The sequence below is a fragment of the Triturus cristatus genome, chromosome 7 (assembly GCF_964204655.1).
Source record: "Triturus cristatus chromosome 7, aTriCri1.1, whole genome shotgun sequence".
Classification (NCBI taxonomy): domain Eukaryota; kingdom Metazoa; phylum Chordata; class Amphibia; order Caudata; family Salamandridae; genus Triturus; species Triturus cristatus.
The window spans coordinates 1230205383-1230232783 of NC_140590.1; the positions used below are offsets into that span (position 1 = coordinate 1230205383).

At 44.8% G+C, this 27401-nt stretch overlaps 1 protein-coding gene across 3 annotated transcripts in view; it reads right to left on the minus strand.

Annotated features, from left to right (window-relative positions):
* LOC146811683 (E3 ubiquitin-protein ligase TRIM69-like) overlaps window positions 1–27401 on the minus strand; it is a 174807-nt gene that overhangs the window by 14067 nt on the left and 133339 nt on the right. For 2 of the 3 annotated variants that reach the window (XM_085618663.1, XM_085618662.1), the window contains exon 8: window positions 17409–19506. The exons of the other annotated variant lie outside the window; for it this stretch is intronic. In XM_085618663.1, coding sequence (XP_085474789.1) covers window positions 18962–19506 — 545 coding nt within the window. In that variant the 3' untranslated portion in view covers window positions 17409–18961. Of the gene's footprint in view, window positions 1–17408; window positions 19507–27401 lie in introns of those variants that run through there. 3 annotated transcript variants of the gene reach the window in all.

Below are 27401 nucleotides of genomic sequence, written 5' to 3' on the forward strand. Positions count from 1 at the left end.
CCTGTTCACATCCAAACGTGCCCCACTACATGGCCATAAGCGTCACCTAGCAACTTCCGCCTCTCCTCAAGGCACACCGCCTTCCACACCACCCGCACCATGTGCGCAGAAACCTTCTTAACCAACCCAGTACCCTTCCTACCAAAACCAGGCGAACCAGCCATGAATTGGACCGACTGGAAGGGGTATTTCCTGAACTATCTATCAGTGCTGGAAGATGAAGGTGAGGAGGCGTTCTACAGCAAACGCCGAAAGAAAATCCTCCTACATAATCTGGGTCCAGAAGGCCCGCGCGTCTACGAAAACATGGTGAAGAAACCTAGGGCTTTTACTGACTACTAGGTCTTCCAACATACCTTGGAAGATTTGGAAAACCATTATCAGCCAGTAATTTGCACAGCCATCGACTGGTACAATTTGTTCCAGCGCAAACAGACAGTCAGAAACATTGGAGGACTACGTAGTTGCCCTCAAGAAGCTGGCCATCAACTGTAAGTTTGGGATCCTGCACGATGACCTCATAAGAGATGAAATCATAATGCACACTACACACTCAAGCGTCCAGGAGAAGCTGTGGGTTAGTGGCAAAGCGTCCTTCCCGGAGAACATCGTAATAGTCAAGAGAGCCGAGTTGTTCAAACGGTGCACACTCGCCGCCAAGAAAGAACCTGTCCAACAGCCCACAGTGTGCAAGGTGACAGACCGGTGGGTCCCAAACGCAAAACCTATGGCCAATTCTGGCTCAGCCTCCAACAGGCAATCTACGCCCAAATCCAAGGGGCCCAGCCACGTGCCTGGGGACAAGCAAGGAACATGCTACAGATGCGGCAACCAATCCCACATGGCGAACGATAGGAAGTGCTCAGCATTCCACGTCAAATGCTCCTTCTGCGGAGTCACTGGACATTTCGGCAAAGCCTGCAGACGGAAGCCCAGAACCTCCGCAGTCAAATACGTTCAAGAGGACTCCGACGACAAAGATAGGGCAGAATATTCCAACCAAGATTGCATCCTCTGCATTGAGGACCAAATCCTGGGCATCGGCAGCGTCGCCAAGAAGAAGCCATCCTGCACGTTACTAATTGGAGGCGTCCAGATTGCCATGGTGGCGGACTCTGGCTCTCCATACATGATCATCCAAAAACATCAATGGGACAATGAATTTGCCCACGTGGTGGGAGACCACCTTCATCTCACTGACATCCACCCAGTCACATACACAGGGGAAAGAATCCCCATCTTGGGGTTCCGGTGGCTCCTGTTCGAGTTCAAAGGCAGGCACACAACAGCGAAGTTGTACGTCACGCAGAAAGGCCCATCCGTCCTAGGGTGGGCAGACCAGGGAATGCTGGGCATACAACTCAACCCAGATGGTGACACACAAGTGCTCCTGATGGACGACCCATCCACGCCAGTCTCATTGAAAGTGGAGTTCCCTGCAGTTTTCAGCAACCACATCAGGAAGATGTCAAAAATCACCCACAAGATCATGCTCAAAGAAGGAGCGGTGCCAGTCTCCCACAACGTTAGGAATATCCCATTTAACTGCAGAGGTGCAGTACAGCCAAAACTGAAACAGTTGGAAGACAACGACATCATTGAACCCATAGAATGCGCTGAATGGCTTGCGTCCTTGGTGGTGGCGCACAAACAGAGCGGGAAGATACGTCTTTGCATTGATCTCCAAGAACTCAACAAAAACATCGTTGACAAGTTCCCGTTGCCCAAAATAAACGAGCTACTGGCCCAGACCAAGGGGGTCAAATGGTTCTCCACCATCGACCTCAAAGCTGCATACTACCAAGTATCACTCCATCCATCGTGCAGGAAGCTTACCTCTTTCATCACGCCCTTCGGCTGCTATAGGTTCAGACGGTTGCCCTTTGGTCTCGCATCCGCAGAGGCAGTCTTCCAAAAACTCATGCACACACTCTTCAAAGACGTCCATGGACTCCTCTACTTCCAGGATGACATCCTCGTCATGTGAAAGACCAAGGCCGAACACTACGACATTCTGCACACCGTACTCCACACGCTGGCAGCCAACAGCCTCACGGCGGAACTTGAGAAGTGCAAGTTTGGCTTACACAAAGTCACCTATCTGGGACACGAGATCAGCGACACTACAGGATGATGTGGTGACCTGGGGATGGCATATGGCACAGGCTGCACCTGGGCACATAGGTCTGTCACCTGGCAAGAGCCCCGTGGAGCAGCAGAGGATGGGCGCTGCCCTGATGATGGATCCCAGAATGGCTGGTGCTTGCAGTACCGGGGCTGTGGGTAGGGAAGGGGGCAGAACTCTGTGGAATATTTATGCAACTCTGCAGAATTCCACAGTGTAAAACTCCTACTACTAACATAAAAAAACTGTTTCTTCTTCAGATTCATTTGTGTAAGCCCTGTTGAATATGCAGGCCACAAGTGCACAATACCGTGCAACTTCGTCTGCACATCTGTGACCCATCTATTTCCAACTGTGACCTATCCATTGCCACTTTTGTGAGCTGCACATTTAACTGTAACTTCTGTTGGCATTTGCAATGCAATCCCAGATTCGGTTGGAGTTTGGCTTGAACAGCCAACCGAGAACTAGTGCAAAAAAGGCTCTATACTTCAGTATATGTCACTATTAATTTCTTCAGAACAAGCCACACTTAGCTGTCTGTTATGGGAAGAAATACAAATGTGTACATCAACAAGAAGATACAGTTGGGCTATGGGTTTTGAGCAGGCACTCAAGCACTTGAAAGTAAATTAAATATGCAATTTGGCTTTACCTCATAACTATTAAAGGTGCTTTAAATAAACAAATTAAGAAGCTATCAGGAAATAAAGAGGTTTTCAATAAAAGAAGACATGCATGGGCCATCATTGCTTCTTACAAACCACTTTACTTTGATTTTTGTTTTTAGTTTTTTTTAATGAGCTCCTACACCTGCCCTTCGGCCTGTACCAAACAATTGACTATGTTCCCAAACCCTCTCACGAGCAAGTGCAAACTCTGTATTCTATATGGAAAAGATTTGATGCATATTGAAGGGACTTGATCCATGTTGCTAATTGAAAGCAAGAGTTTGCTGCGGGGACAATTTAATAAGCATGGCATTAGGTAATCTCGACATGCACTACTCTTCCCCCTGATGGACGAATTTCCTCAAGTGCTGCCTTCATAAACTTTATTATAAAAGCAAAGAGGCTATTAACTGCGGAAAATGTACTGAATTAACAGCAGCAGGCCCAATAGGAACTGGGAGCTATAGTTATCGGTTAGGGTTTTAATTTCATTGCAATGTACTTTCAGCCAAACTTTGCGCTATCCCTTTTGCCTTTCAAGGTTGGCTAAGGAATTTATAAAATCGTGATGTTGCGATACCATATGAATTATGGTACACCTTTATCACCCGCTTTTTTTTTAGCAAGATTTGCACCAACATGCAATGTGCACTTTTAGCTAAATTTTGCACTATTCCCTTTAAGGTTGGCTAAGGAACTTAAAAAATAGTGATGCGAGTTTCCATGTGTAGTATGAGGCATCTTTATTGCACTGCATTTTATGGGTGATTTGCCCTAACATCTTTGTACTTTAATCTGAAGCATGATTGTAACAATGACTAATTAGAAATAATGATACTACCTTGGTTATTGCCTAAAGTGCTGCTTCTGCACTTTTGTGCGAAATTCGTACTGATGAGTCATTCTCTTACAACTAATGAATAAGAACAAATATGATATTCGCTCACAATTTTATTGAATGACATCACTCAGTAAACTTGCATAATTTCCTGTTGCATTTGATTCTGAAAAGGGTAGAAATCATTCTGCTGATTAAGGAAATATAGGAATATGGTGATGCCATCTGAACTGGTTCTTAACTTTATGTATAGGACCTTTAATGTAATTGCACCAATTACCTTGCATTCAACTTGGAAGTATGGCTGAAACATTAAGATGTTCTTTTATTGTGCATATATCAAGATTGTAATATTTTAACTCCAATATTCATGCAGTAAATATAATGGGTTTTGTTAACTGAAATGAAGATACTTTAACAATGCCTCAAGCAGTTTTCTTACACTTTCCCCATTTCTACTCGGTGTACCAGCTGAGGATATGAAACCTCTTTGTGACCATTCCTGTACAGAATCATGGACCACACGAAAACCATATCGACCATCTACAATTATAGTCACTCTCAAATGAGCTGTTAAACTGCAAGCTCTTGTAAGGGCAATTAATTCTGCAACTTGTGCTGAGAAAACACCTTGAAGCTTCCACAACCTCTTGACATATACAGACAGCATAAGCTGCTCTCAAGGTACCTTCATCGTTTCTCAGACACGAGCCAGCAACATAATTTACATAATCAGGCTCAATCAAAGGTACTGGTTTTGTGTCTGGCCTTGGCTTGGTGCAGACGTCTATGACATCCAGACTATCATGCTCAATTTCATCTGCATTGGAATCCTCATTTCTAGGTAGTAGAGTTGACGGATTTAAAATTTGGCATGGTTTTAGAATAATTTTCTCTGCAGTAAGGATTTGTTGCTTATACTTTTATGTACTGGGTTTTCGTTCTAGTGAGCAATGTTTCTACAGAGTGAGGGGCCATAACAGTCAAAGGAGGTTCCATCACTGTGTTCTCACATCTCTCTATGCTGACAGACTGCAGCTGGGCAGTCCTGCAGCTACATGGTCAAGGTTAGTCGAAAAAAGCCATAGGTCACATACATCTCCATGCATCTGAGTAAGCACAGAGTGCAACCCTACCTCGCACTGCACAACAAGGTGAACATATTACTTGTCTCGAGCATTACTACCTTGCCTCCCAACTACAATGGTTGGCACGGTGGCTATCAAATCGACACCGCACTGCCACTGCAACTACGTGACCGCCCTAGCCCCTGCAACACAAAGTCCGGCTTTTCCACCCGGGTGCACGCTTGCAACCGCCAGAGCCCTCTTTGCTTGCTGTGGCCTATAGATGCTTCCAAAGAAGCCTGTATGTTACACGTAAGATGACCCCCCCCCCCCATGCGCCAGCGATACCTTTAGAAGGAACCCCTGATGGACGCACTGTAATCTCGAAGCAGATGCTTAGGAGATGGCATGAGAATGACATCCAGACACAGATCTATATCGTGAGGGGGCTCTTCTACCACACACATCCTTAATAGAGGAAGATGGGCTCCCACCTGGACACTTTCTAGTTCACCGTGCACTGGTGGCTTCACTCACAGCTAAGCCTCCGTGGTGCAGGGGGGGCCCCTGAGCTCCGGGGGGCCCCTTCAGCCCACTGCCCTGTCAGCAGCGCTCCTGAGTGCGGTCAGAGGTGGCCGCCTTCATGCAATTTGCAGGTGGCCCCCCTCAAGTTTAGTTACATCACTGCGTCATAAATGGGAACATGACCTAGGACACCAGTTTACAGATACATAGTGGGCTCATGACTGGCTGACCTACCTGTTGAACAAATTCCATAGAACTTCCACCACAAAGGTTACCTCGAGATTCCTAGACGAGACTACTAATTGCCAAAAGGCTCATTACTAAAAAATGAAACGAACCTAACCCCCACCCCATCCCCCCCCCCCCCCCCGAAGGGTAAAGCTGTGCACAAGTGGACCATCTCGCGATGGGTCGTGTTGTGTATTAAACTCTGCTATTCCTTGGCGAAAAAGGTCCCTCCTGTTGGACTGAGCCCATTCCACCCGGGCCACAGCGGCGACAACTGCCCTGGGACGGGGAGTCCCCTTGCAGGACATCTGTCAGGCGGCAACGTGGGCTTCACTGCACACGTTTGCCAAGCACTATTGCCTGGACAGCAAAGTCCGGAGAGATGGCCACTTTAGCCGTTCTGTTCTCCAGGACTTTCTGGTGTGACCTTGGTTCGCAGGCCCACCTCCGGGGTTGGTATTGCTGGGGTATCTATTCTAAGGTGAGGAATCTAACTAACGTGTTTATTTCAGATGAACAAGTTACTTACCTTCGGTAACGATGTATCTGTAAGAAACAGTTAGTTAGATTCCTCACCGACCCACCCAGCCTCCCCGTTCTGCGAACCGACATCTAGGGTTAAGGTTCTCCCTTTCAGGGCCCTAGATTTTTTGGTACCAGTGTCGGTCTCTTGCATGGCTCAGCGTCCCTGGCATGGAAAGCTATGTATAAGAACTGACGTCAGCGCGCGAGGGCGGCGTCCAAGTACTCCGACGATGTCATTCCGGCGCACGACGCCGACGAAGGATGCGAAGCCGCTGACGACGCCTACTGACGCGCAATGGGATTGCTACAAAAATCTTTCCGGATCCAGCCTGACGCCTGGGGATATTCTAAGGTGAGGAATCTAACTAACTAATGTTTCTTACAGATACATCGTTACCGAAGGTAAGTAACTTGTTCACCACTATTGAAAAATTCAGTGTCCATGGTCTATAGTAGCCAACCATTCCCATAAACATTGACTTCTCTCTGTGATCTGGGTGGATTCATCTGAAAAATAATCACTCCCTCTGGAGACACCTTTCTCGCTCATTTCTCAATAACATGTCCCAAGTATTAGACTTTTTGACAGTATTGCAGTTTACCTGGAGACACTTTGTCCATTCTCAGCCAGGTGGTTTAACAGTGCAATGGCATCCGGTCTCTAAGCTTCTTAGGTATCTTATGCCACAAGTAGGTCATCGATCTGTTGCATGAGAACAGAACTGTAAGGCATCTGAAGTGATTCAAAATCTTTTTCAACATCAGATTGAATATGGATAGTATCTAGGTCTACCCTTGTGGAACTTGGCGCCATGCCAAAACCCTCTCCCTGAACACAAACTGTCTGTCTTCATATGATGGAACAGAGGAATAAGTCCTGACAAGTCCACAAAGAAAATCATTCTGCAGTGCATGGAATCTGAAGTATGGTGGCTGGATTCGGTACCACAGGATAACATGGAACGCGAATTCTGTTAATCCTCCAAAGGTCTTGAACTTCCAATATTTACTATTGGGCTTCTGTAACTCATAATCTGAGCATTGCAAGGGCTTCAAACAATTTATTTTTAGAATCCCTTTCCTGAGCAGGTCAATTATATTCCTGCAACTGTTGCTGGGGTCAAATTGGATTGTGGTATTCTCAGATACACAGCATTAGGTTTCACTGTGATTCGGATTGATTCTACCCCTTTAATTAGTCCAAAATCTTGACCTGTATAGTCCCGTACTTCTGGGTTCCCGGTCTCGTAAATCAGGAGGCATTTCTTTAACTGTTCTCACTTGTAGGGTCATTTTAAATTCAACAACTGGAATTGAACACCATTCGATGTACAGTAAATGTTGCAATTTCACTTGCACAATAAATTTCTCCCTAACAGATTTACAGGATTAGAATCACAAACAAATTGAGGATTCTCCTCAAATGAACCAATTTTTACAGGAAGCTTTTCTGAAGCATGGCTGGTTAACTGTTTATTTATAACTCCTACAACTTTGATCTTTCTCAAGCGGGGTATGTCTGGGACTTACACTGTTCTAACAGTTGAATGGGTAGCTCTAGTAGCAGAATGGAATGCCATTAACTTATCCTTCTACAAATGGCCCACTCTGGTCTACCTCCAAGACTGCACCAACTACGCAATCTCTCCCTCCCAGTCACCCCCGTTAGTGCAGGCATCTCTCATTGGTTCTGCACGCAGCCACTGTACAGCAATTAAATACTCAGCCCACACATTACTTGGTGCTACAATATCAAAGTAGGTATTCAAATTAGTTCACAACACTTTCAGAATTTTACATATCAGTCAACTTGCATGCCACTGTAAAGGTCTTGCTCTCAATTTTGGAGAACTATTTGTAAAAGCTGCAAGACTGCCTCTACTCCAAGGTACATGAACATACCCTCCACTTGGTATTTCAACAGAAAAGCTGAAGCTTCTTTGTCTAGGGAACCTGTTGCTGGCTTATTTGTGTCAACAACCTCAGATTGTTTTTTTCCTTTTACTTCTTTGCCCATTTGCTGCCTAATTTCTCAAAATCACTCCCATTTACAAATGCATTTTACTAATTAAGTAATGTGTAACCACATCTCTGAACACATTGTCTCAATTGCTTCATCATCCAATTGTACCCTGAAACATTTCTGAAATGGGACACACTTTAAAGATCCACTTCATATTTTTTTCACTATTTAAACTTTGCTCATCAACTTCTTATTTTCAACCTAATTCACTCAGTTCATCATGGGTAGTCGCTGCACATCTAGTAATTACTTTGATTATTTCTTGCAGCTCTAGCTTAACTCTCTGAACATTTATCAGTGTTTCCTTTTCGTCTGCTGAAAAGAAAATGCAGAAAATCAGGTTTCCTGCATTTTATCCTCTGCAGTTTCTTCAAACAGTGTGGGGTGGGGGAGGGGGGGGGGGGGGGATCCCATACTCAAATAGGTTATTCTCACCCTGTCAAAGACAATCCCGCTCCCTTCTCTCAATGATTGAACTGTTTGTGGTGGTTTCCAAGCAACAATTTGGGAATTTTGTGTTGTCAGTATAAACACTCCTGCTGGTACCCCTACAATGGCTCCTTGAGCAATATTAGTTAGAGCAGTTGTGCAAATCTAACAGCTGTGCTGTTATGACTCTAGAAACAGGTGCTGGTACAGTTACAGAAACACCTGGCCGTATCACTGTAGGAACATTCTCAATCCGTGCCGGCACATTAGATATAACAGGTTGGACAATTGGCTGTGTCCTCTAATGGTCTTTCAATTTGAATCAAATTCGGGAGAACAAGAGCTGTAGCCAGTGTCACATTAGATGTTGAAGGGGCCACATAAGGTGGTGGACATGCAGTTACAATGCACCCAAAATATCATCTGTTGATATCAAATTTGTTTTTCAGCTCCATCATATTATTCACAAATCTTCTTTTTCAACTTCAGGTTTTTCAGTTGAAATAGCTGGGTGCAATGGACTACTTTCATTCACCTCAGTTGATCCTCATCCCATCAAGCATATGTATAATTACGCAGAGCTCACTTTTATTCTGGTATTTTTCTCTCCTTAACATGCATTTTTCTTCCAAATATTCAATGATTCGTACTGTGTGGGTCTAGGTGGTGGCTTCATCGCCTATAGCTTTTCTCTCAATCTTTCCATGATTCTCAGATCAAACTTACCATATCTTAGAAGACTCAAAGGAACCTTCATTTTCAGTGAATTTGCTCCATTGACGTAGCTACAAACATGCATGTAACCTCAGATTTGTCGTCAAATGTTATGTTATTATGCGTTATTATTTGCTATAGCGCACGTATCACCCAAGGGCATCTCGGCACTGTTGCAGACCCTAACTGGAAATACGGACCATACATAGTATAAGTAGGCTTTTAGCAATTTCCTGTAGGTGGGAGTTTCTCATAAATTTACAGGTAGTTTGTTCCACTATCCTGGGGCGAGATAGGAGAAGGACTTTCCCCCGGTACGCATTTGGTGGATTCTGGGCACATAAAGGGCTTGAGTGCTTGATCTGAGTACGTCCAGGAACATAGGTCTTTAGTTTGTTTTGGAGATAGAGTGGGCCATTGCTTCTTAAGGTATTATACGTGAGGTAGCAGATTTGAAAACGGGAGCGCTTTTTTACTGAAAGCCAATGTAGTTCTTTCAGCAGAGGCGCAGAAGGGGTACCTGCAGGCCGGTTCAGTACAAGTCTGGCCGTGATGTTCTGGACCACCTGGAGCTTGTTAAGCAGAGTATCATTGACTTCAGCCAGGAGGGCATTTCCCTAGTGCAGTCTGCTTATCACAATTGCCTGAACCAGGGTTCTACGGACATGTGTGGGGAGGAGAGCGAAGATTCTGCACAACAGGTGCATATTGTAATAGCAAGAGCTTGTAATAGCTGCAATTTGATCTTTCATTGTTAGGGCTTGATCAAGTTTTAACCCTAGATTTACCGTTTGTTTGGGCACGTGAGAGGCACCTAATTGGTGAGCCCACCAGTCATCTGACCAGATGGCTGGGGCTTTTCCAAGCAACATAATCAGGTTTTTCTGGGTTTAGCGGGAGACAGTTCTCCGTTATCCAGCTGGAGATTGCTAACATTCCTGCTGAAAAACTGTTTCGCCGACTCAAAGTCTTGGCCCATAGTGAACATCAGCGGAGTGTCATCAGTGTATGATATGATCTCAAAACCAAAATACTCTGCGATCTTTGCTAGTGGGGCCATTTAGATATTGAAAAAGGTGGGACTCCGGCACAAGCCCTGTGGTACACCCTTGTCCAGACGTGTTTTGCCTGAAGAATATGGCCCCAGGATGACCGTCTGTTGTCTGACAAAAAGTGCTTCAGCCATTTTAGTGCTGTCCCCTGTACTCGGATAGCCTGAAATCTATTTTTGAGCCTTGAGTGGGAGATAGTATCAAAGGCTGCTGGCAGATCTAATAGTATCAGTGCCACTGGTCTTCCTGCATCCATCTCCTGTCTCCGTGAGTCAGTCACAGCCAGGAGTGCGGCCTCTGTACTGATGTAATATAATGTGCTGTGTACCCTCGGGAGTCACCTTCAAATTCCTATACCAGAATTGTTGAATCACCTCTCAAGACTCCTAAGACATTGCAGATTATTGAACAAATAGTAAACAATGTAATTACAAATCTTCAATTGTTTCAATTCCATAAATGTCACATTTCTTTAATCCAATTACAGCTTAAATACTTTAAGACTCTTTAACCAATCTCAATGCAGCATTTGTAAAACAATTGACCTATGACAGAGTGGCACTATGTCATCAACCAATAGCACAACAATACACTAACCAATCGCAGCACACTCCACTATGAAGTACGATCTCACTCCTTGCAGTGGTTCACCCTTTTTTACAACTTCTTATTCTACGTGAACAAACAATCTGGGTCTCTTCCTCTAAAGAAACAAAAAACTATTTACAATCTGAATAAGAGTTTTACGTCCTCCGAATTTTCACACAAAAAAGAGCACACGTCATGAGAACATGCGGCTGGTATTTCACTAATCTTGCAAATTGGAGTTATTGCAGCTAAGAAAGCAATTTTGAAAGAAAGATGCTGCAACAAAGCTTTACGTACAAGTTGAAATGAAGGCATCAATAAGGTTTGAAGAGAAAGATTTCATGAGTGAGATGGTAGTTAAGTTTCAGGAAAAACACTTCTGAGCATCGAAGAAATCTGATAACTATATAGTAGAAGTGCTTGATGGCACGTTATATTTCATATAGGTACCTTATATAGGCGTAGGTAACATCATAACCGTTTACCTATATTCTTCCCTACATTACATACATAACAGTTCATAGGCACTGACCTTTTATCTAGATACAACACTGCATTCAGAACATAGGTTTTGCCCTGGTTCGATACTCATACATTATGCATGAGGCTTCTTGGAAGCACAGCAGGACGAACATCTCCTGTATAATATCTTTGTTAAAGTTCAGGCCCTACTCATACGCAAGACCCATTAGTTTGACACTGTGGCACAGAAGTAATTGAGGAGAGATCAGGTGTATTACACAAATTGAGAATTCTTCTGTTTGTTCACTATTTTCTAATCCAGATTGGCCCATTGTGTGGTTCTGGCATTTCCTTTGAATCAGAAATTATCTTGAGCAGGTGCAATTTCCTTTATTATTGTTGGTCAAGTCTTTGTGGAAGCATTTTGGCATCGGTGAGGATCCCAGTAGAAATTTGGATATAGGGATCTTTTGTCAAGTGCCAGGTTTAATGCTACCAGATGGTCACATTACAATTAAGGGGGAACTGCACTACAACAATATCTGTGATCTGCCATTACTGTAGAGTCACAAGATGTACTGTGGGCTTAGAGTCGCTACTAGAAGGTCTTTTTTGGGGTCCTCTTTAAAAAATTGTGCATCCTGTCTCTGAAGATAGTCTTTGAACTGGTCAATGGAGTCCGACCGGCAAACAATTTGGTCAGTAGCATCCAGACATTAACTTCGGTGCCACTGTATGTACAGCTAAAGGAACAGATCAGTTTCTTGCTTTTGCTCTGAATTATTTTGGCAGTACCTCAATATGAAACAACCCTGTTCAAATCAAAAATACTTCAACAGTCATAAAAGATGTTCAATGTAGATGGTGTCAAACTTGTTTAATTGAGGTTCAGGAACACAATGAATCAATTGGGGTGATGGTCTTTACAATACTCATTGCTCATCACAATGAAAAAAGCTAAGGGGCCTCCATAAGGATGCTTAGTTTTGCAGCAACCCTGGCAGGGTCTTGGTGTTACAACTGGAAAGATTGGACAGAACTCAGACGACATGTACATGGAGTCAGAATGTGTCATCTGTACAAGGTGAGGATTTTCCCTTCAGATAGACATGAATGGGCAAGTCTGCTCTTGTAAGGACTATATTACGTGAAAATGGACCCATTGTATCGTACACTGAGACATACTTCGAAGCAATGTCAGGAGTGATTTCTTCACTGGGAAAGTCAAACCAGAGTTTATGGTTTACACTTTTAAACAGTAGGTGTATGAAGGTGGAGTGTTATGGGATTATGTTGGTTAGGCTTTACCATGCAATAATCACGAACCCAAAGATAATCCTTGGATTCACAATAATAAATCCTTTGCTACTCTGCCAGGACTGAGCTAAGAGCAGGCCGGCTTCACTTAAGGAATGTGTTCAGCATTTCAGAGCACCAACATGGACGATAAATAATTGACACCTTGAAACAAATCCAACCCAGAGTAAAAAAATAAAATAAAAAAAAATCCCAATTTAAACACTAAAACTAATAAAATCAGAAACACATAACCAGAGTTATGGATAGAAGCAAACTTGCATCAGTGCACAATACTGTAAAACGTTCTCACTGTGTTCAATGGTAAAAGAAATCGGTGACAAGTGGTCACCTGCAGGTTGAGTTGCATTGAAACCAAGGAGGGTAAAATGGATGTGGGTCCCACGACCAAGCCATGACAGTTTTTTGATTTTACCTGGCTCAAGAAGCCTGGGTGCAATGTTGCCCTGGCTGTCCTTGGCACAGAGGCAGGAGCCACGGGAGAGCTGGTTTACCCCTTGCGCGGTGCTGGTGGGGAACAGGGTGCAAAATGTTGACAACTAAGTCACTGCTGATGTCGGATGAAGGTTCTGTGGAGTTCTCTCAAAGGGCAGCACAGAGTAAATGTGATGGTTGGCACACTGGCAACCACTAAGCATTGGCCGTGGTAAGCACAGCAGAAAGTTAATTTGATGTGTGAAGGAACATGATAGCCGTGTGAATCTTTGTGAAGGTTAGGACTATGTTACTGACAGTGCAATGGACCATCTACTTTTGGACAATTACTCAGAAGGTCCAATGGCCAGCGATGCTTTATTCAAGTACGTTGTTTTTACCTGCGGTTGCAGGGGACTAGTGCCACCAGTCCATGGGAGTCTGAGGTTGCCTCTGGCTCCCACAGTAGTGCCTATCTGGGAGAAATGGCGCTTTAGCCTAGGACCAGCCTAGATCGTGCAGTTCCAGGAGTGTTGTCACAGGTGCAGTCTCCCTCTTTTGGTTTGTGCAAGTCCTGATGTTACAGACTCTGGGCTCTTTTGTCCTCTGATGCAAGTTGGTTCACAACTGAGGTTCTGGTGTCTGAGGTAGCCCTTAAATCCTAAATTATGCAGAGTTAGGGGTGTGGGATAAAAATGGCCAATGGCCTACCAGCCCCTGTGACTAATCTGCCCTGGAAGTGACCACATCCAGGGGTTTCGATCTGCTTTTTTTTTTTTTTTTAAGTGGTAGAATAGTGGGTTCTGGGTAGAAAAGGTGAAGACTTCCTTAGCTGTAGAGACCGGAAGGCCCACTCTAGGTGTGGCTAGCCTTCTGCGGGTGTACGCATCCCATCTAATTTTCCTGCCTGCTCGGGTGCAAACGATCTTGGGGCAGTGCTGTTGCCTCCATTGGGAGGCAGCCTGGTTACACATCACAGACCGTGCAGCTTTTGAAGATCACCGCCTTGATGTACCACTTCACTGGCCAGCCTGTCAGACAGGGCGGTGTGACCTTCCTGTCTAGGCTTTGGACTCCTGTGAGAGTTCACACCACCTGGCAGAGGGCCAGATTCATGGCTTGGCAGCAGCAAGTGCAGGCTGGCAGCCAGATCACAGGAAAGGCTTGGGCAACCAGGTGGGCAACCTCCAAGGTAGCCACCTAGGTGCATACCATATCGTCTGACAAGATGTGTCGGGTGAGGAGGTATGGCGATATCAAACATGACATTTTTAGGCAGACCTTAATTGAGCTGCCAACCTCAGTGTACTGGGGAAAGGAGTCGCTATATACTTTGTTTTAGGTTTGTGGTGGGATATCTTTATTGGATTCAAGAATAAAACCCAGACAAAAAGGTTGAGGACAGGAGCCAATTCAGATTAGTCTTTGCAGACTTCAGTTGACGGCGCTCTTCTTTCTTCCAGAACTGTCGCGTCTCAAGACACCCAGAAATGATGGAAAAAGCAAAAAGACAAATCCAAAACAAGGGATTAGGAATAATGTAATTCCTTTCTGGAATCCTCACCCAAATGCCACCTTCACTGGGTAGGGGTGTTTATGCACTATAGGAAGTTGTGGTTGGAGTCTGTTTTGGTGATAGGGTCACCCTCACACCCACATGCATCTCTATCCCTACACAAGTGCATGCTATTTTGCAGTGCCCCACCAAAAGTACCAGGCATCTTTCGGTACTTGCCTCGGACCATGACCCATCTCCTGGGCCATGGTATGGGAAGCAGAGGCATTAGTATAGTTTTTTGGATCCCCGGTACCGTAGTTGGCACACCACCACAGTACCTCTTCAGTGTTCTCCACTCCAGCTCCTCTGGGGCACTCTGACAGCCCTGCAGTTGTCTCCAACCTGGGGTTGTACTCCAACCGGGTGGTTCACTGCGAGAATCGTGGTCGTAACTCCGGTCTGCAGAAGCTCTCCCCCTAGTTCTCTCCTCTGTCCGCTTTTGAGCCACCTTATTTCCGTTCCTCTTTGCGTTTCTATGCCTCCTCTTTCCAGGAACGTGGCCATTTTCACAACTTGTTCAGGGACAGCTGGAGCGCTCTCCATTGTCAGGGTTTGGTCGAGGATATCGGCCATGTTGGAATTCCACGCTTTCTCACACTCCGGTTTACCCAGCTACCAGCCCATGTTATCCTATGGACAGTCTATCCCTTACAATATCATTTAATGGTAAAGGCCACTATAGGAACATAAGCTTGCACCTTACCTTTAATAATGCACCGCCCTGCCTCCTGGGCTTAGGACGCTTTCCTTAGAGGTGATTGGTATACATTAAAAATAGAGCATTGACTTTGCCACACATGAGTGCGGAGTGGAGTTCAAGCAGTTTGCACTGCTCCTGCAGACTCCGATGGCAGACCTGCTGTCAGTAGTTTACATGCATCAGTCAGTGGCACAAACTGTGCTTCAGGCCCTGGTGATCCCTTTAACACTCATGCCCTGGGTAACACAGGTACCATATATCGGGGACTTCTAAGGTGGCTAAAGTCCTTGCCAATAGGGGTTACCAAGTCACACAACAGTTTGGGGAAGAGCGCAGGCAGGCTCCAGTGCATGGTCAGAGTCAAAAACCAGCCTCTAGTAGTCCATATGGGTGCAAAATGCAAAAGGAATGTTTTTGTACAGTGAGTACCAAAGATTCTTCTAAAGCCGGCTCTTCAATAGCTTTAACCATGGCTGGTGGAGCCTGCAATATGGGATTCAGAACAAAAAAGGGGGTCTGCCTGCTTGGAGGAGACATGTGGTCTGACACTTTAGAATCAGTTGCAGAAGTGAAACTACTCAACACTGAATGCTTTGATAAGTGCTCCACGTTCAAATAACCAGACAACAAAGTCCTCTTCAATCAATCTGACAGCTCGCAGGTTGCATTAGCACTTCTCCATCACATTGACTAAGAACTCTGCAGCTTTTTTTCAGAGTGGTTTACTACCTTGATCTACCTATATGGGAGTTCTTGAACGATGGCTTTCAGGAGAAAGAACCCTTTATGGTATTTAATGCAATGTCTGCATCGGCCTCACTTATCTATTGTATTTGAAAAGCATTTAGTTGTTTTCCTGGTCATTGAATGACTGCGCTTCAGTGTCCTAGAGGACAAATATATATTAATGAACCAACACTACCCCCCAATGTGGAAATGTAGGTAGAACATAGTGTATGTGGGTCATCCCTAGCCATCTTCCTGCCAGACAGGACACAAAGTAGTAAGGTACTATCAGTGGGGGGGGGGATGGGGGGGTAGAACTGGTTCAGTGAAACAATTAGAGCACTCGCTTCAAAAGAAGTCACAAATTTGAAAATAAAAAGGCTGATCAAAATTCTCAAATAAGGGTGAAAAGTACAGAGGCAAGCTCTCAAGAATCCTTCACACACCAACAGGTAAAAAGCCAGGTAGAAACTGGCTGTACACAACATTAGCAGAAGTTTGTGCTACTGGCTACCTTAAATTACAGGTTGTCAAATTTCAGCTTTACAAAAACAGGGCTCTATTGATTAGACTTTTTTTGCTTTTCATTCATTTCAATCTTAAATTAGCTATTTCTAAAAGATATTCAGCAACGAATGCCTTAACTTCGGCTGTACTAAGTGTCTGCATTTAAATATACCAGTTAAAAAAAATATATATATTTTGCAAGTGCACCTGGATCCCACCCATGAATGGGGCAATTCAAACATATGCCTGTGAATAGATACACCAAGACGGAGAAAAACACGTAGCATTGCTCCTAGCTCTTTGTTGCAAAAGAACGGGAAAAGCACAAAATGAGGGATTGCATGTAGGGCCTAGCAAGCAAGGAGACCGAATTCAAGGAAAGCTCCAACGTTTCTCCAGTCAAAGATAATTAAACCTAAAGCTGAAGCCTATGGAATAAAGTTCAGGAGGTAGCCATCCATGATAATGTAAATAGCCTACAAGGTGGAATTTAAGAGTTCTTCTCTGACTGCATAGTGGAACTGGAAGCCTGGGATATCTCCAGCGCAAACAGTGGCTGCCCCCACTCATACTTTCAATTGATGTGGAAAAGCTTTCGATAAAGGTATTCCTGTGAACACGATTTTACATTGGGATAACTGCTGTTTTATATTACTTTTCCATTGGTGGGTGACAGTTTATCCTATTCATGTCAAGACTGGTGCATCACGACACTGAGCTTTATATAATACATTTCATATAGGACATTTCAAGGACTAGCGAGTTTTGAATCAAAATGGCACGGTGACCTGAATTACAACCCGACCTCAAATGCGTGCAAACAACAACCCAAAAAGTGCCTTTATCAAGCACGTAAAACACAGATTTGGTACAGTATCCCACCTTACCTTTGTGCACCATAAACAAAAGCCATAAGCAGAATAATGACGGGGCCAGGCATCGGAATATAAAACTAGTTTATTAAAATACAAGTATCACCAATAAATAAAAATACGAGAAAAAATAAATAACTGTACATCAAAGATAAGGAATTACAAATATTCTTTACGGCCATAGTTTCAGACTGAGCTGCGCACTTCCTAATCTAGAGCCCTTACAACCTGGTGAGGGAAGCAATTACAAATTATACAGACATGCTGTGCACAGTTGGAAGAAAAAAAAACTCAAAGATTTACCGTAAAGCTGTGAACTAACTAGATTACTGGACTGGTCTGCGGTCCATCCTCCTAAAAAAATAAACAAACGTGACCCTATATGTGCGAGATTTCTAAGGTATCCTGCAAAATCCCTCCCATCGCCTGCATCCAGCTGTTTGGGATATATTCGCAAACTCAAGATATACATGTACTAGGAATTAGATGGAAAATGGTTATAAAAGTGCCCCCTTTTATTAAGTAACTGACAAGCGTTTTATATGCATGATTAACTTGGCTTGAAATTCTCAGCCCTGCATAGCTGACAATTGCCTTTGACCGGTAATAGTAGAGCCCCAGCCACCAGTGTGTGCGTTTTGTGAAAACAAATATGTTGTGGTGTAACGAGTCCATATATTGGGATCTTATCCAGTGTAATTTACTAAATCTCCCCAATACCCAGAGGAGACTATGCTCAAAACAGGGTGAATGCAGAAAGCATAAAACATTTGTTTGAAACATTAGTATGTGAACTGCTAGACTAATACCTGCATCCTTTTAAGTGACCTAGGTTGTCCTTGCTTGGTGTTCACAATCACTAAACAAAGTTTACAGGCTTTACCCAGTCCCTGGCCAGCTGGTCAAAAATAAATTGAACATTTGATTTAAAGCACCAACATATGCCCAACCGTCCATCCATTTTTACCAAATTTACAATTGCTCAAAATGTGAGGAACGCCAATTATTCATTCATTTAAAAGCCGAATGAAATATTCTTTTCACAAATACTCATTAATCTCAGAAGGTAAAGTGCATGGGTGCAGCTGGCGGCAACAAAAATTAATGAGCGAAGAGGACAATGAGTAGCGCGAGTCTTTAGGAAACTAGATTTGCCTTCTGTGCGACAATCTTACTTTCATCCAGAGTAAAAGGTGCATTATTTTAATTAAGTAAAGGTGTTGGAGATTACATTTAAAAGAAGTTGGGCAAGAGTACCACTACCCAAGAAAAGAAGTTGGGCAAGAGTACCACTACCCAAGAAAAGAAGTTGGGCAAGAGTACCACTACCCAAGAAAAGAAAGTTCAACTGCATTCACAATGAAACCAATTAGTAAACCCAAGAAGAAAAACTTTCTTGCTCCTGGAATTGCATCAGCCACATGAAAAGGGGGAATGGTATACATAAAAAAAGGATATATGAGATCTAGAGAAACAAACACGCCACGATTAAGTTCCTGGCACTTCCAAGGAGCCAGCAGTTACATGAAGCGGTAATGTTCTTGAGGATCTGGTTACTGCAATACTGTTCCGCGGCGAGAACATTCTGGTGGGCGCAGGGACCAGGCCTGCCTTCTAGCATTAATAACAGATGGTGAGCGGCTCAGAGTGCTTCGAAGCAGTACCAGTGCACGGGGAGAAATAGGGAAAGAAAGTGAGCAAGTCTCCTGGAGAACACACACACTGTAAGGTGTGCATGTGGCACATGCTGTGGGCGTCGAAGAAGGAGACCTGACCCTTCTTGGTTTCCAGATACACACCGATCTTCTGGGGCCTGGAAGCCAGGGACAGAACGTGTTTCTTTACGCCTAGAGCTTCGTATCTGTTTTGGTTCAGCTGCAACAGCCAGAGCGCTTTCTCAGGGAAATGTGGGCCATTTCCATCACAGCCTATAGACTCCAGGGCTACGCCTACAGCCCAGGTAGGGGCTGTCCCTACATAAACCTCCCAGTAGTGTATTCCTGACCTAAAGCCCTCCGACGCCAGGACAGCTGGAGTCTTGGCACACCTCTCATGGTGGTGAGGCAGAGCGGGTTTTGTGCCCCTGTACCACACGCTGGCTCGATCTTCGGACAGTGCCAGCTCACAGTGGGCAGTGTCGGGGTCCAGAGTCAAGCCGGAAGGAGCTGGGTGAAGAAAATAAAAAGCTTTACAACAGAGTAGCTGGACATATCACTCAAGTTTAACATGACCTTCACCTAGGGTGAAACCTCATTCTCTCATTAAACCGAAGCACAAGGGAGGGACTAGATCAACTTAAACGAGGCACTACACCCAGGAGGTGCTAGAAAAAATACCCAGAGGGTAACTACTTGTCCGAGGTACTCCTAAACTAGCAATATTATTACAAGTGTTAACTTTAAGAAGTCTGTAAGACAAGCACGAGAAACCTTGCCCTAGTCTTTTTTGCATGCGTTTGTCACAGAAAAAGAAAATACAAGCCTTATTACAAATGGTTAAAATAACTTTTTACATAAAAAAACCTTAACATTTCTTGCTGTAGTATTCATTTGGAGCTTTACGCTAAACACAATCACCCCGTTAAGTCACTAAACCACTACTGCATTGCAAAAGGAAGGAAGAGGAGCCTTCTAGTGGTAGCGTGTCCACTGCTCTACAAACCCCTTGACAATTTGCCCTCCCCTGGACAGCAACCACGCAGTTCAAAACTGAGTTGGTTAACATGCCCAATGCCAAAAATGCGGTCACTCCCTTTAACGTAGCTGCCCTCATGACCTATGACACCAACCAGCACGCCAATCATCCAGCAAGATCTTAGCAATGAAATCACCCCCACACACACCTTTCCAGAAAGCAATCAATCCGCTCAGTTCAAAAATGGTTAGCTGTTCTCGCCTCTCAGCTGCAGTTGTTCCTGCAGAACAGTAAACGGCAGGCCACCCTCAGGTTCTGCCATTTCCAAACTGCCGCCATTTAGCCACGTGCAAAAACAGTTAGACAGAATGCAGAACAATGTCATACATTCACCCCAGTACAGAGACCTGGGCCTAAATTCATCGTTTTTTTGCTCAGCATGCCATTCCAGTTTGAACCTAGCCATATGCAAATCAGTCTTGACCCTGTGCCCCATGGGAACAGTCCAGCCCGAACTGCCAAGCCAGATCCTCCCTGGACTGGAAACAAGCATCCTAGGACCGTCCATCATCTCCTTTGGTTTTGCTTTGTTCGCCCTAAGTTAGCAGGGTATGCCCAGATGTGGGTCCCTTGCTCACTTTGCCTCTGGATTCAAGCTAGCCTGGCTTATGACTGCTAATTAGCCAGAAGCTGGTCCCAGGATACTAGTTTCCGGTCCAGGGAAGACATGGCTTGGCAGTTCGGGCTGGACTGTTCCCATGAGGCACAGGGTCAGACTGATGTACATATAGCGGTGTATGAACTGGGGTGGCGGAGTGAGCTAAAGAATGATGGATTAAACCTAGATCAGTTGACGGGGGGGGGGGGGGGTGGGTGCTTGCATTGTTCAACACTCCGTCTATCATCCCCTTTGGTTTTGCCATTTAGAAAGGAGCAATGTGCTACTCAAAACCGCTGGTGAAGACCGTTTACTTGGGAAGGTTAGCTTCAGAAAGTTTTCACACGGTTGATTTTAAAAAACTTGCGGCATTTTAATGGCACTTATTTCAGGTTTAATTAACTCCAGGAGCTATTAACACATGTTACTATCATTCAGTCAAACCAATAGCTGTCATTTTACCACCTTCAAACGGCCAACAAGCTCTGGCAAAGTCAAAGAGTTTGGCCTTGACAAGCAGAATTGCAAACATGCAAAAAATTCAACATTGCTTACGTAATGGTCAATAAGCATGAAAGACTTTTTAAAATCTTTATAAAACATTATAGTTGCTCCGTACAAGGCAACTGCAATTATAGCAGAACCTTTTTAGCTTTAACACACAACTGGACAATAGGATTCTTACTGGAACAAAGGAAAGGTGCGATTGGCTTTGAATTATTGTCACCTTAACCCACAAGAATGACTTTACGAGGATAAAGAATGGTAACAGATTTATTGGGAGAGAGAATTATTGGCTCAACATTCACGTCACTCAAGTGCTCTTCTTTATAGGTGGTTGTGCCCGCCAGGCAAAATGACCCAATGGTTCAAGATGGCTGACCAAGTGTGTGAATCTGTCCTAGACAGAAGCAAGCGGTGATGACCGAAGAGACCAATAACTGAAGAGTACCAACTGAAAGCCCAACAACAATATTCTATATGGCGTAGTCATGGGAGTACCACTTTAACTGAAAAGGTATTTTTGATTTGAGTTTAGCTTTTGAACAAATGCTTTTCAGTGAAGGCCCATACTGTTGATTTTGGAGGAGATCTAAGTACTGGTAAAAAAAAAAAAAAAAAAAGTTAAAGGGGAGGTGAGAGAAGTGTTTTCCCACTGACTCCCATAAAAGTTTGCACACACCTAGAGCCCAAAAACCTGAATGGAATGACAGGCAACTTGACATGGGATCTTCAGAGAGTGCTTTTTTTGGTTTGATGTAAAGCTGTATTAATTTGAGAGAAGTATTTAAAAAAAAAAAAAAAAAAAAAAAGTACAGAGAGCACTAAAACGTTAACACTTTTGTATATCTTGGCCATTTAATCCTGATCTGTGGAGCGCCACCAATGACAGACATTTAAAAACACAAAAAAAATTGTAGAATCTAATTGGACAAGGAAGCTTTTTCTCCCGTCATCCCCTTCGGATCCACGGTTTCTGACTCAGTACTGTGAATTCGAGAGCTCAGACTGGCTGCCATAAGAGAACATTTTTCATCGCCAGGGCAAAATAAACAACATTTACTCACGTGGGCATTTTTTACCAAGGATTTTCTACAAATAACAAGCCTTTCAGTTATGCCATGCATTTTAATAATATTTCTGAATGAGCTAATAAATCAGCCAACCAAGCACTCAAATCGCAGGCAGTTTCAATGCTATTTTAACACTTTAGAACTTCAAGAAGGAGATGGAAAATAAATCCACTAACTGGGAGCCAAATGTGCAAGCAGAATAAAAGGCGGCTTTTAGAAATTGCGGTCTCTAGTTGGCAGAGGTTTGCACTATGTCCAAGTAGGGACCCTTACTCTAGTCAGGGTGTCACAGCTAAGATAACCCCTGCTCAACCCCCCCCCCCCCTCCCCCTTGGTAACTTTGCCTTTGAGATGACCCAGACTGCTAGTATCATGTGTAAAGCATTTTACAAACCACAGTAACAGAGTGAAAACACTACAAAAGGAGTCCACACCAATTTAGAAAAGTAGGCAATATTTACCTGAATAAAAACCACCAAAACGCCAAAAATACAACACAAGAAAAGAGATCCCTTTTAGAAGTTAAAAAACAGTTCAGTTTATAGGAATCTATGAATGATTCACTTTTGGCACAAAGTACCTGGGGTGCATTGAATTCAAAGACAAACAGGTGCAGGGGAAGTGAGGTCCACAGAAGAGCAAATCGATGAGTCGGTTCCTTACTGTCAGGGGAGGTGATGCATTCAACTCCGAACAAGCGGACTTGGCCCCTTACTGGGCAACGTGGATGAAGAACTTGGTGCCCAGAGACGATGCATCGAAAATTAAGACGCTCTGTGTATAGGAAGGCTGCCCCTGTCTATGTAAGCTGTCTACCAGTGAAATGCCCCAGAAAGGACAGGGTCGGCTAATTGCAGCACAGGTTGGCAGGCTAGCATAGGCTGCAAGTCATCCCCCAGGGATAGCCTCTAATTTACTGCGTTAGTGAGGAAATTGTTTAGTTGTGTCAATAGCCCTAGAGAATGGGTTTTGAACTACTGTCCTTCAATCATTACAGCGTTGAATCAATTTTTCCTCAGAACTGCCTAGAGCCAAAGGGCATGTACATTAGAGAGAACTGTACATCTCCAGAAAACTGTTCCATCTTAACCAGGAGTCCCTTTCGAGAAAGGCATTGGTGCCAACCGCTCCGTTGGTGCAGTCTGTAGTGTCCAGGCCTGCCCAGAGTACATAATATTCTGCATCCTGTATCGTTTGGGCCGAAAGGACCAGAGGTAGCTGGCTATGTCCCATAACACATAAGTGTACCTATACAAGAGAAGCTGTGGTAAACCAGCAGGCCAGGGAAGCCAAAGAAAACATTTTGTATCCTAAAACATCGAGTCTTTAAATTCCTTAACCAGAGGATTGGTTGGGAAAGAATTTGGTTTGACCCAACTTGAAGCTTCAACTGGCCTACATCGCCTAGCCACAGGTCGACTTACTGGCAGGTGCAAACCTAGCTTGACTCATAGCCAGAAGTGCATCAGAAAGGCTTACAATACATGGTTATGGCTCTGATAAGCCTGGCTCTAGTTCAAGAATCCGTTAATACATTTGTGTTCTTAGTGGGCAACTGCAGTTCTAGAGTTTCAGCTGCCCTCTAAACCACCATGCAAACCAAGCACTTTCCTCCATTGGTGGCCCAAATGGAGTCTCAAACTGTCTCAGATGTGTCTAGTCCACTGGCATTTTAGTATAGAGGCAGCAGCAATCGGTCCCTTTCATCATCTTTACTGTTCCAGGGAACACTAGTATCCCACACTGGGTCAGTATTGGAGCGTAAAAGAGTGCAAATCCTCTGCTAATACCGACATCAAGGCCGAGGTCTGGGATTGAAATTGCTTATAAAACCATTGGATGCACTTGTGATTTCATAGTCAAACAGTAGCCTAGAGCAGTCAGACGTCCATTTGTGGTTGCAAACCAGTGTGGGATCAATCACCAGCAGGGTTGGCACCAAAAGAATGAATATGGACCATAGAACCAGAGCAGATGTCAATACGAGCCTGATAGCAGGTCCCACAGATGCAGACCCACTGGCAGAAGTTCAACTGGATACTCCTTTGGCTCCGTTGGGACTGAAGACAAGCCAAAAGCAGCTTAAATAGCACAAAATCTTAGTAGAATGGATTCTTTAAAGATTTTTTTGCTACGGGGTAAACCGCCCAGGAAGTTTGTGGGGCAGGAAAGGATAAAGTGCAGGATTAGTTTAGACCCAGGAGACATTGGTGTAGTGCAATGTTTATTAGGACACCCTCACTCCTTTTCACCAGACTTCAAGTCTCAGGATGGGATAAAGTCATGCTTGGCCTGCCTAGGCTTGTGCCATAGCTTGGATTCATCGGAATACTTCTAGACGGGGGTGAGATAATGCCCTGAGTGGCTTGAGGAACATGGCGGCAGGCTGACGCTGGCCGTGAGAGGCTCCGTCTTTTTGTCAGATGTCTGCCCGGTTTTCTTTTCAAATTAGCCGTGTCCCCTGCATGGAGTTCCTCACCCAGGACGGAATGGTGAGGATTTGATTTTCTGCGTATTACTTACCGGTGTGCTATGCTCACAGGGGGTTTTCTTTCCTCTTTTCCCCCGGATATCTCGCGCTGCTGTGGAGAGTGGAACAGACTTCGGCGAGCACTTGGACCCAGGGGGAGAGAAACAGCGGATGACAGTCCACGACTCGTTACACCTTGCGTCGTCGGTGCGCAGTGAAGAGAAGTGCAGAGAGACCTTGGGAGGATTTCGGTATGGGGGCGTGTGCAGAGGTTTCGCTGGGGAGTGGAGGAGAGTAACGGCAGCGTCTGCGAGGATTTATCCCACTCAAACCCGTGGTACGGTGTTCTACGTCCGCTCCAACGTTGGTCAGCGTTCATGGTTGGTAAGGCGGTGGAAGGGGGGGAATCTTGGCCTCGGACCCTCAGCATAGCCGTTACAGCCACAGGTGAGATCTCCCAGGTTGTTGCAGATACTCTCTCTATCACCCCCTCACGTTGTTATCAGAATCTATTCAATGTTCAATCTGTTGAGTACATCTACCCGCGAACTATTTTTCAAAGCATAGGGATGGACCCTGCTGGCATAGAGCCTATCCCCAGTACTGTGGTTGCAGATCACGAGATAGCGAGCGTGAGGGCGGGGGGGTTTAATAGCCTCGGCTAGCAATTCCTCTGCAGAAAAAGGGACGGAGAAAGACTGTGGTGGTCAAAGGAAGGGACCCGCCTTAGCTCCTAGAAACAGGTACCAATTGCGTTAAATACCTGAGAAAGACCGGTCTTCGCAAGAACCTACTGTGGCACCCAAGTCACCTAGGCACAGGAAAAAAGATAGGAGGGAGAAGAACAAGTCGGGGGACGATAGAAAAGGTGGGCGTAGTATTGTAAAAACTACTCCATCACTGAAATCATATTTTAAAATAATGGAGGAGACCCTCCGCAGTTCTATACCCTCCAGCGGCTCTAGTCAGGATCATACTTTACATTCTCCACAGAATCCTTTGATGTCTTCGATGCCTCACGCAGAGATCATCCCCCTAGCAAATAAATTCACCCCTCTATTATCTGAGCCAGATATAGAAGTTGACATGGGTCTGAGTAAGACACCAGGGAGTTCAGACACAGGAGGACACTTAGACGGGGTATTGCAATCTGCTGTTCGTGAGGACAATACATGCTATAGTGGTAGTGAGACCGCAGAGGAATCCCCTAGTGGGGAACACCCCGGGGGGGGGTAACCAGTTGAAGAATCTTCTTTTCTCCCTCCGTGAAGACCTATTTGCGAAATTCCTTTCCAGGTTTGAAATCTCCGAAGGGAATCAGAAGGTAATCTCAGAGAAATATACGGCCCTAGAGTCAAAACTAGACGATATTTGTACCAGAACAGAGGCACTCGAAAACAAAGTTGACAATTTAGCAAAAAGTTCTCAAAATCACTCGGATACCATCTCTGTTCTGCAGACGCAGAATCGGGCTCTTCAAGGCGATATTGAAAGATTAGAGATCCACGCCAGAAGAAACAATTTGAAATTTTTGAAGATCCCTGAAGGAATAGAGAATGGTGATGTAAAGTCTCCGATTTGTAAACTATTGAGAGAGGGGGTCTTAAAAGATAGACCAGACATCGATCTGGAAAAGGAGATCCAGCAAGCCCATAGAGATCCATTTAGACAACACCCAGACAGGAAGGCTCCAAGGAAGATCCTGGTTAATTTTCTCTCTTTCTCAATTAAGGAGTTGATCTTAGGGCGAGCTTTGAAAGACACATCACTGCACATCAACTCCGCCAAATATTTAATACGTTCCGACGTGGGCAGCGCTACAGCCCAAAGACAGTGGGAATTGGGCTCTCGAATGACTGAGTTAAGAAGCCTGGGAGCGCAGGTGATGATGAAGTTCCCCGCTGCCCTAAGAGTGGTATGGAGAAATAAGACGCTCTGTCAAGCGGTACACAGACCTAAAGGGAGGGGAGGGGGGGTAGCCATAATCTTTAAGGAGCAACTCATGTGTAGAATTTCTAAAGCCCATATTGAGGACTGCGAAAGCTGCCAGTTCTCCATTCAATCCTCCCCAGCTCACTCTCTGTCAGGGTTATTGATCTACCGCCCCCCGGGCACTCCTGGAAAATTCCTTAATGCGGTCACTGAATCAGTCTCACAATTAGCATCTTCCGCCTCTAACCTCCTCGTCCTAGGTGACCTGAACCTACACTTCAAAGACCCCACGGACCGGATAGCCGCCGACCTCCTTCAAGTTCTACTGTCACTAAATATCCGACTGGCTAATTATGAGCCCACCCATGAGAAGGGACACCTTCTGGACCCCGTCCTCACCAATGTTGCAACCATCACCACGAGGCCACCCTTGGTCCTTCCATGGACGGACCACTTTGTCCCTATCTCCTGGGAAATACCCACCACCAACCCCCAATCTACTAAAATTCAGGTCACTGACAGACAGTGGCACAAACTTGCTCCTGAGGAATGGGCCGCCGCCCTTGCAGAGTCCACCCCTGAGCTCTCCACTGATCCTGCCACAGCCTATAAGCAGTTTAACGAATGGATCACCTCCTCCCTAGACGCACTCATCCCCAAAACTACCTCCTTCAAACATTTTAAAAGAATACCCTCGGCCCTTTGGTATACTCCAGAGCTTAAAGTCCTGCGCCAAGAGCGCAAGAGAACGGAATGCTTCTGGAGAAAAGAGAAATCGGAGATAAATAAAGA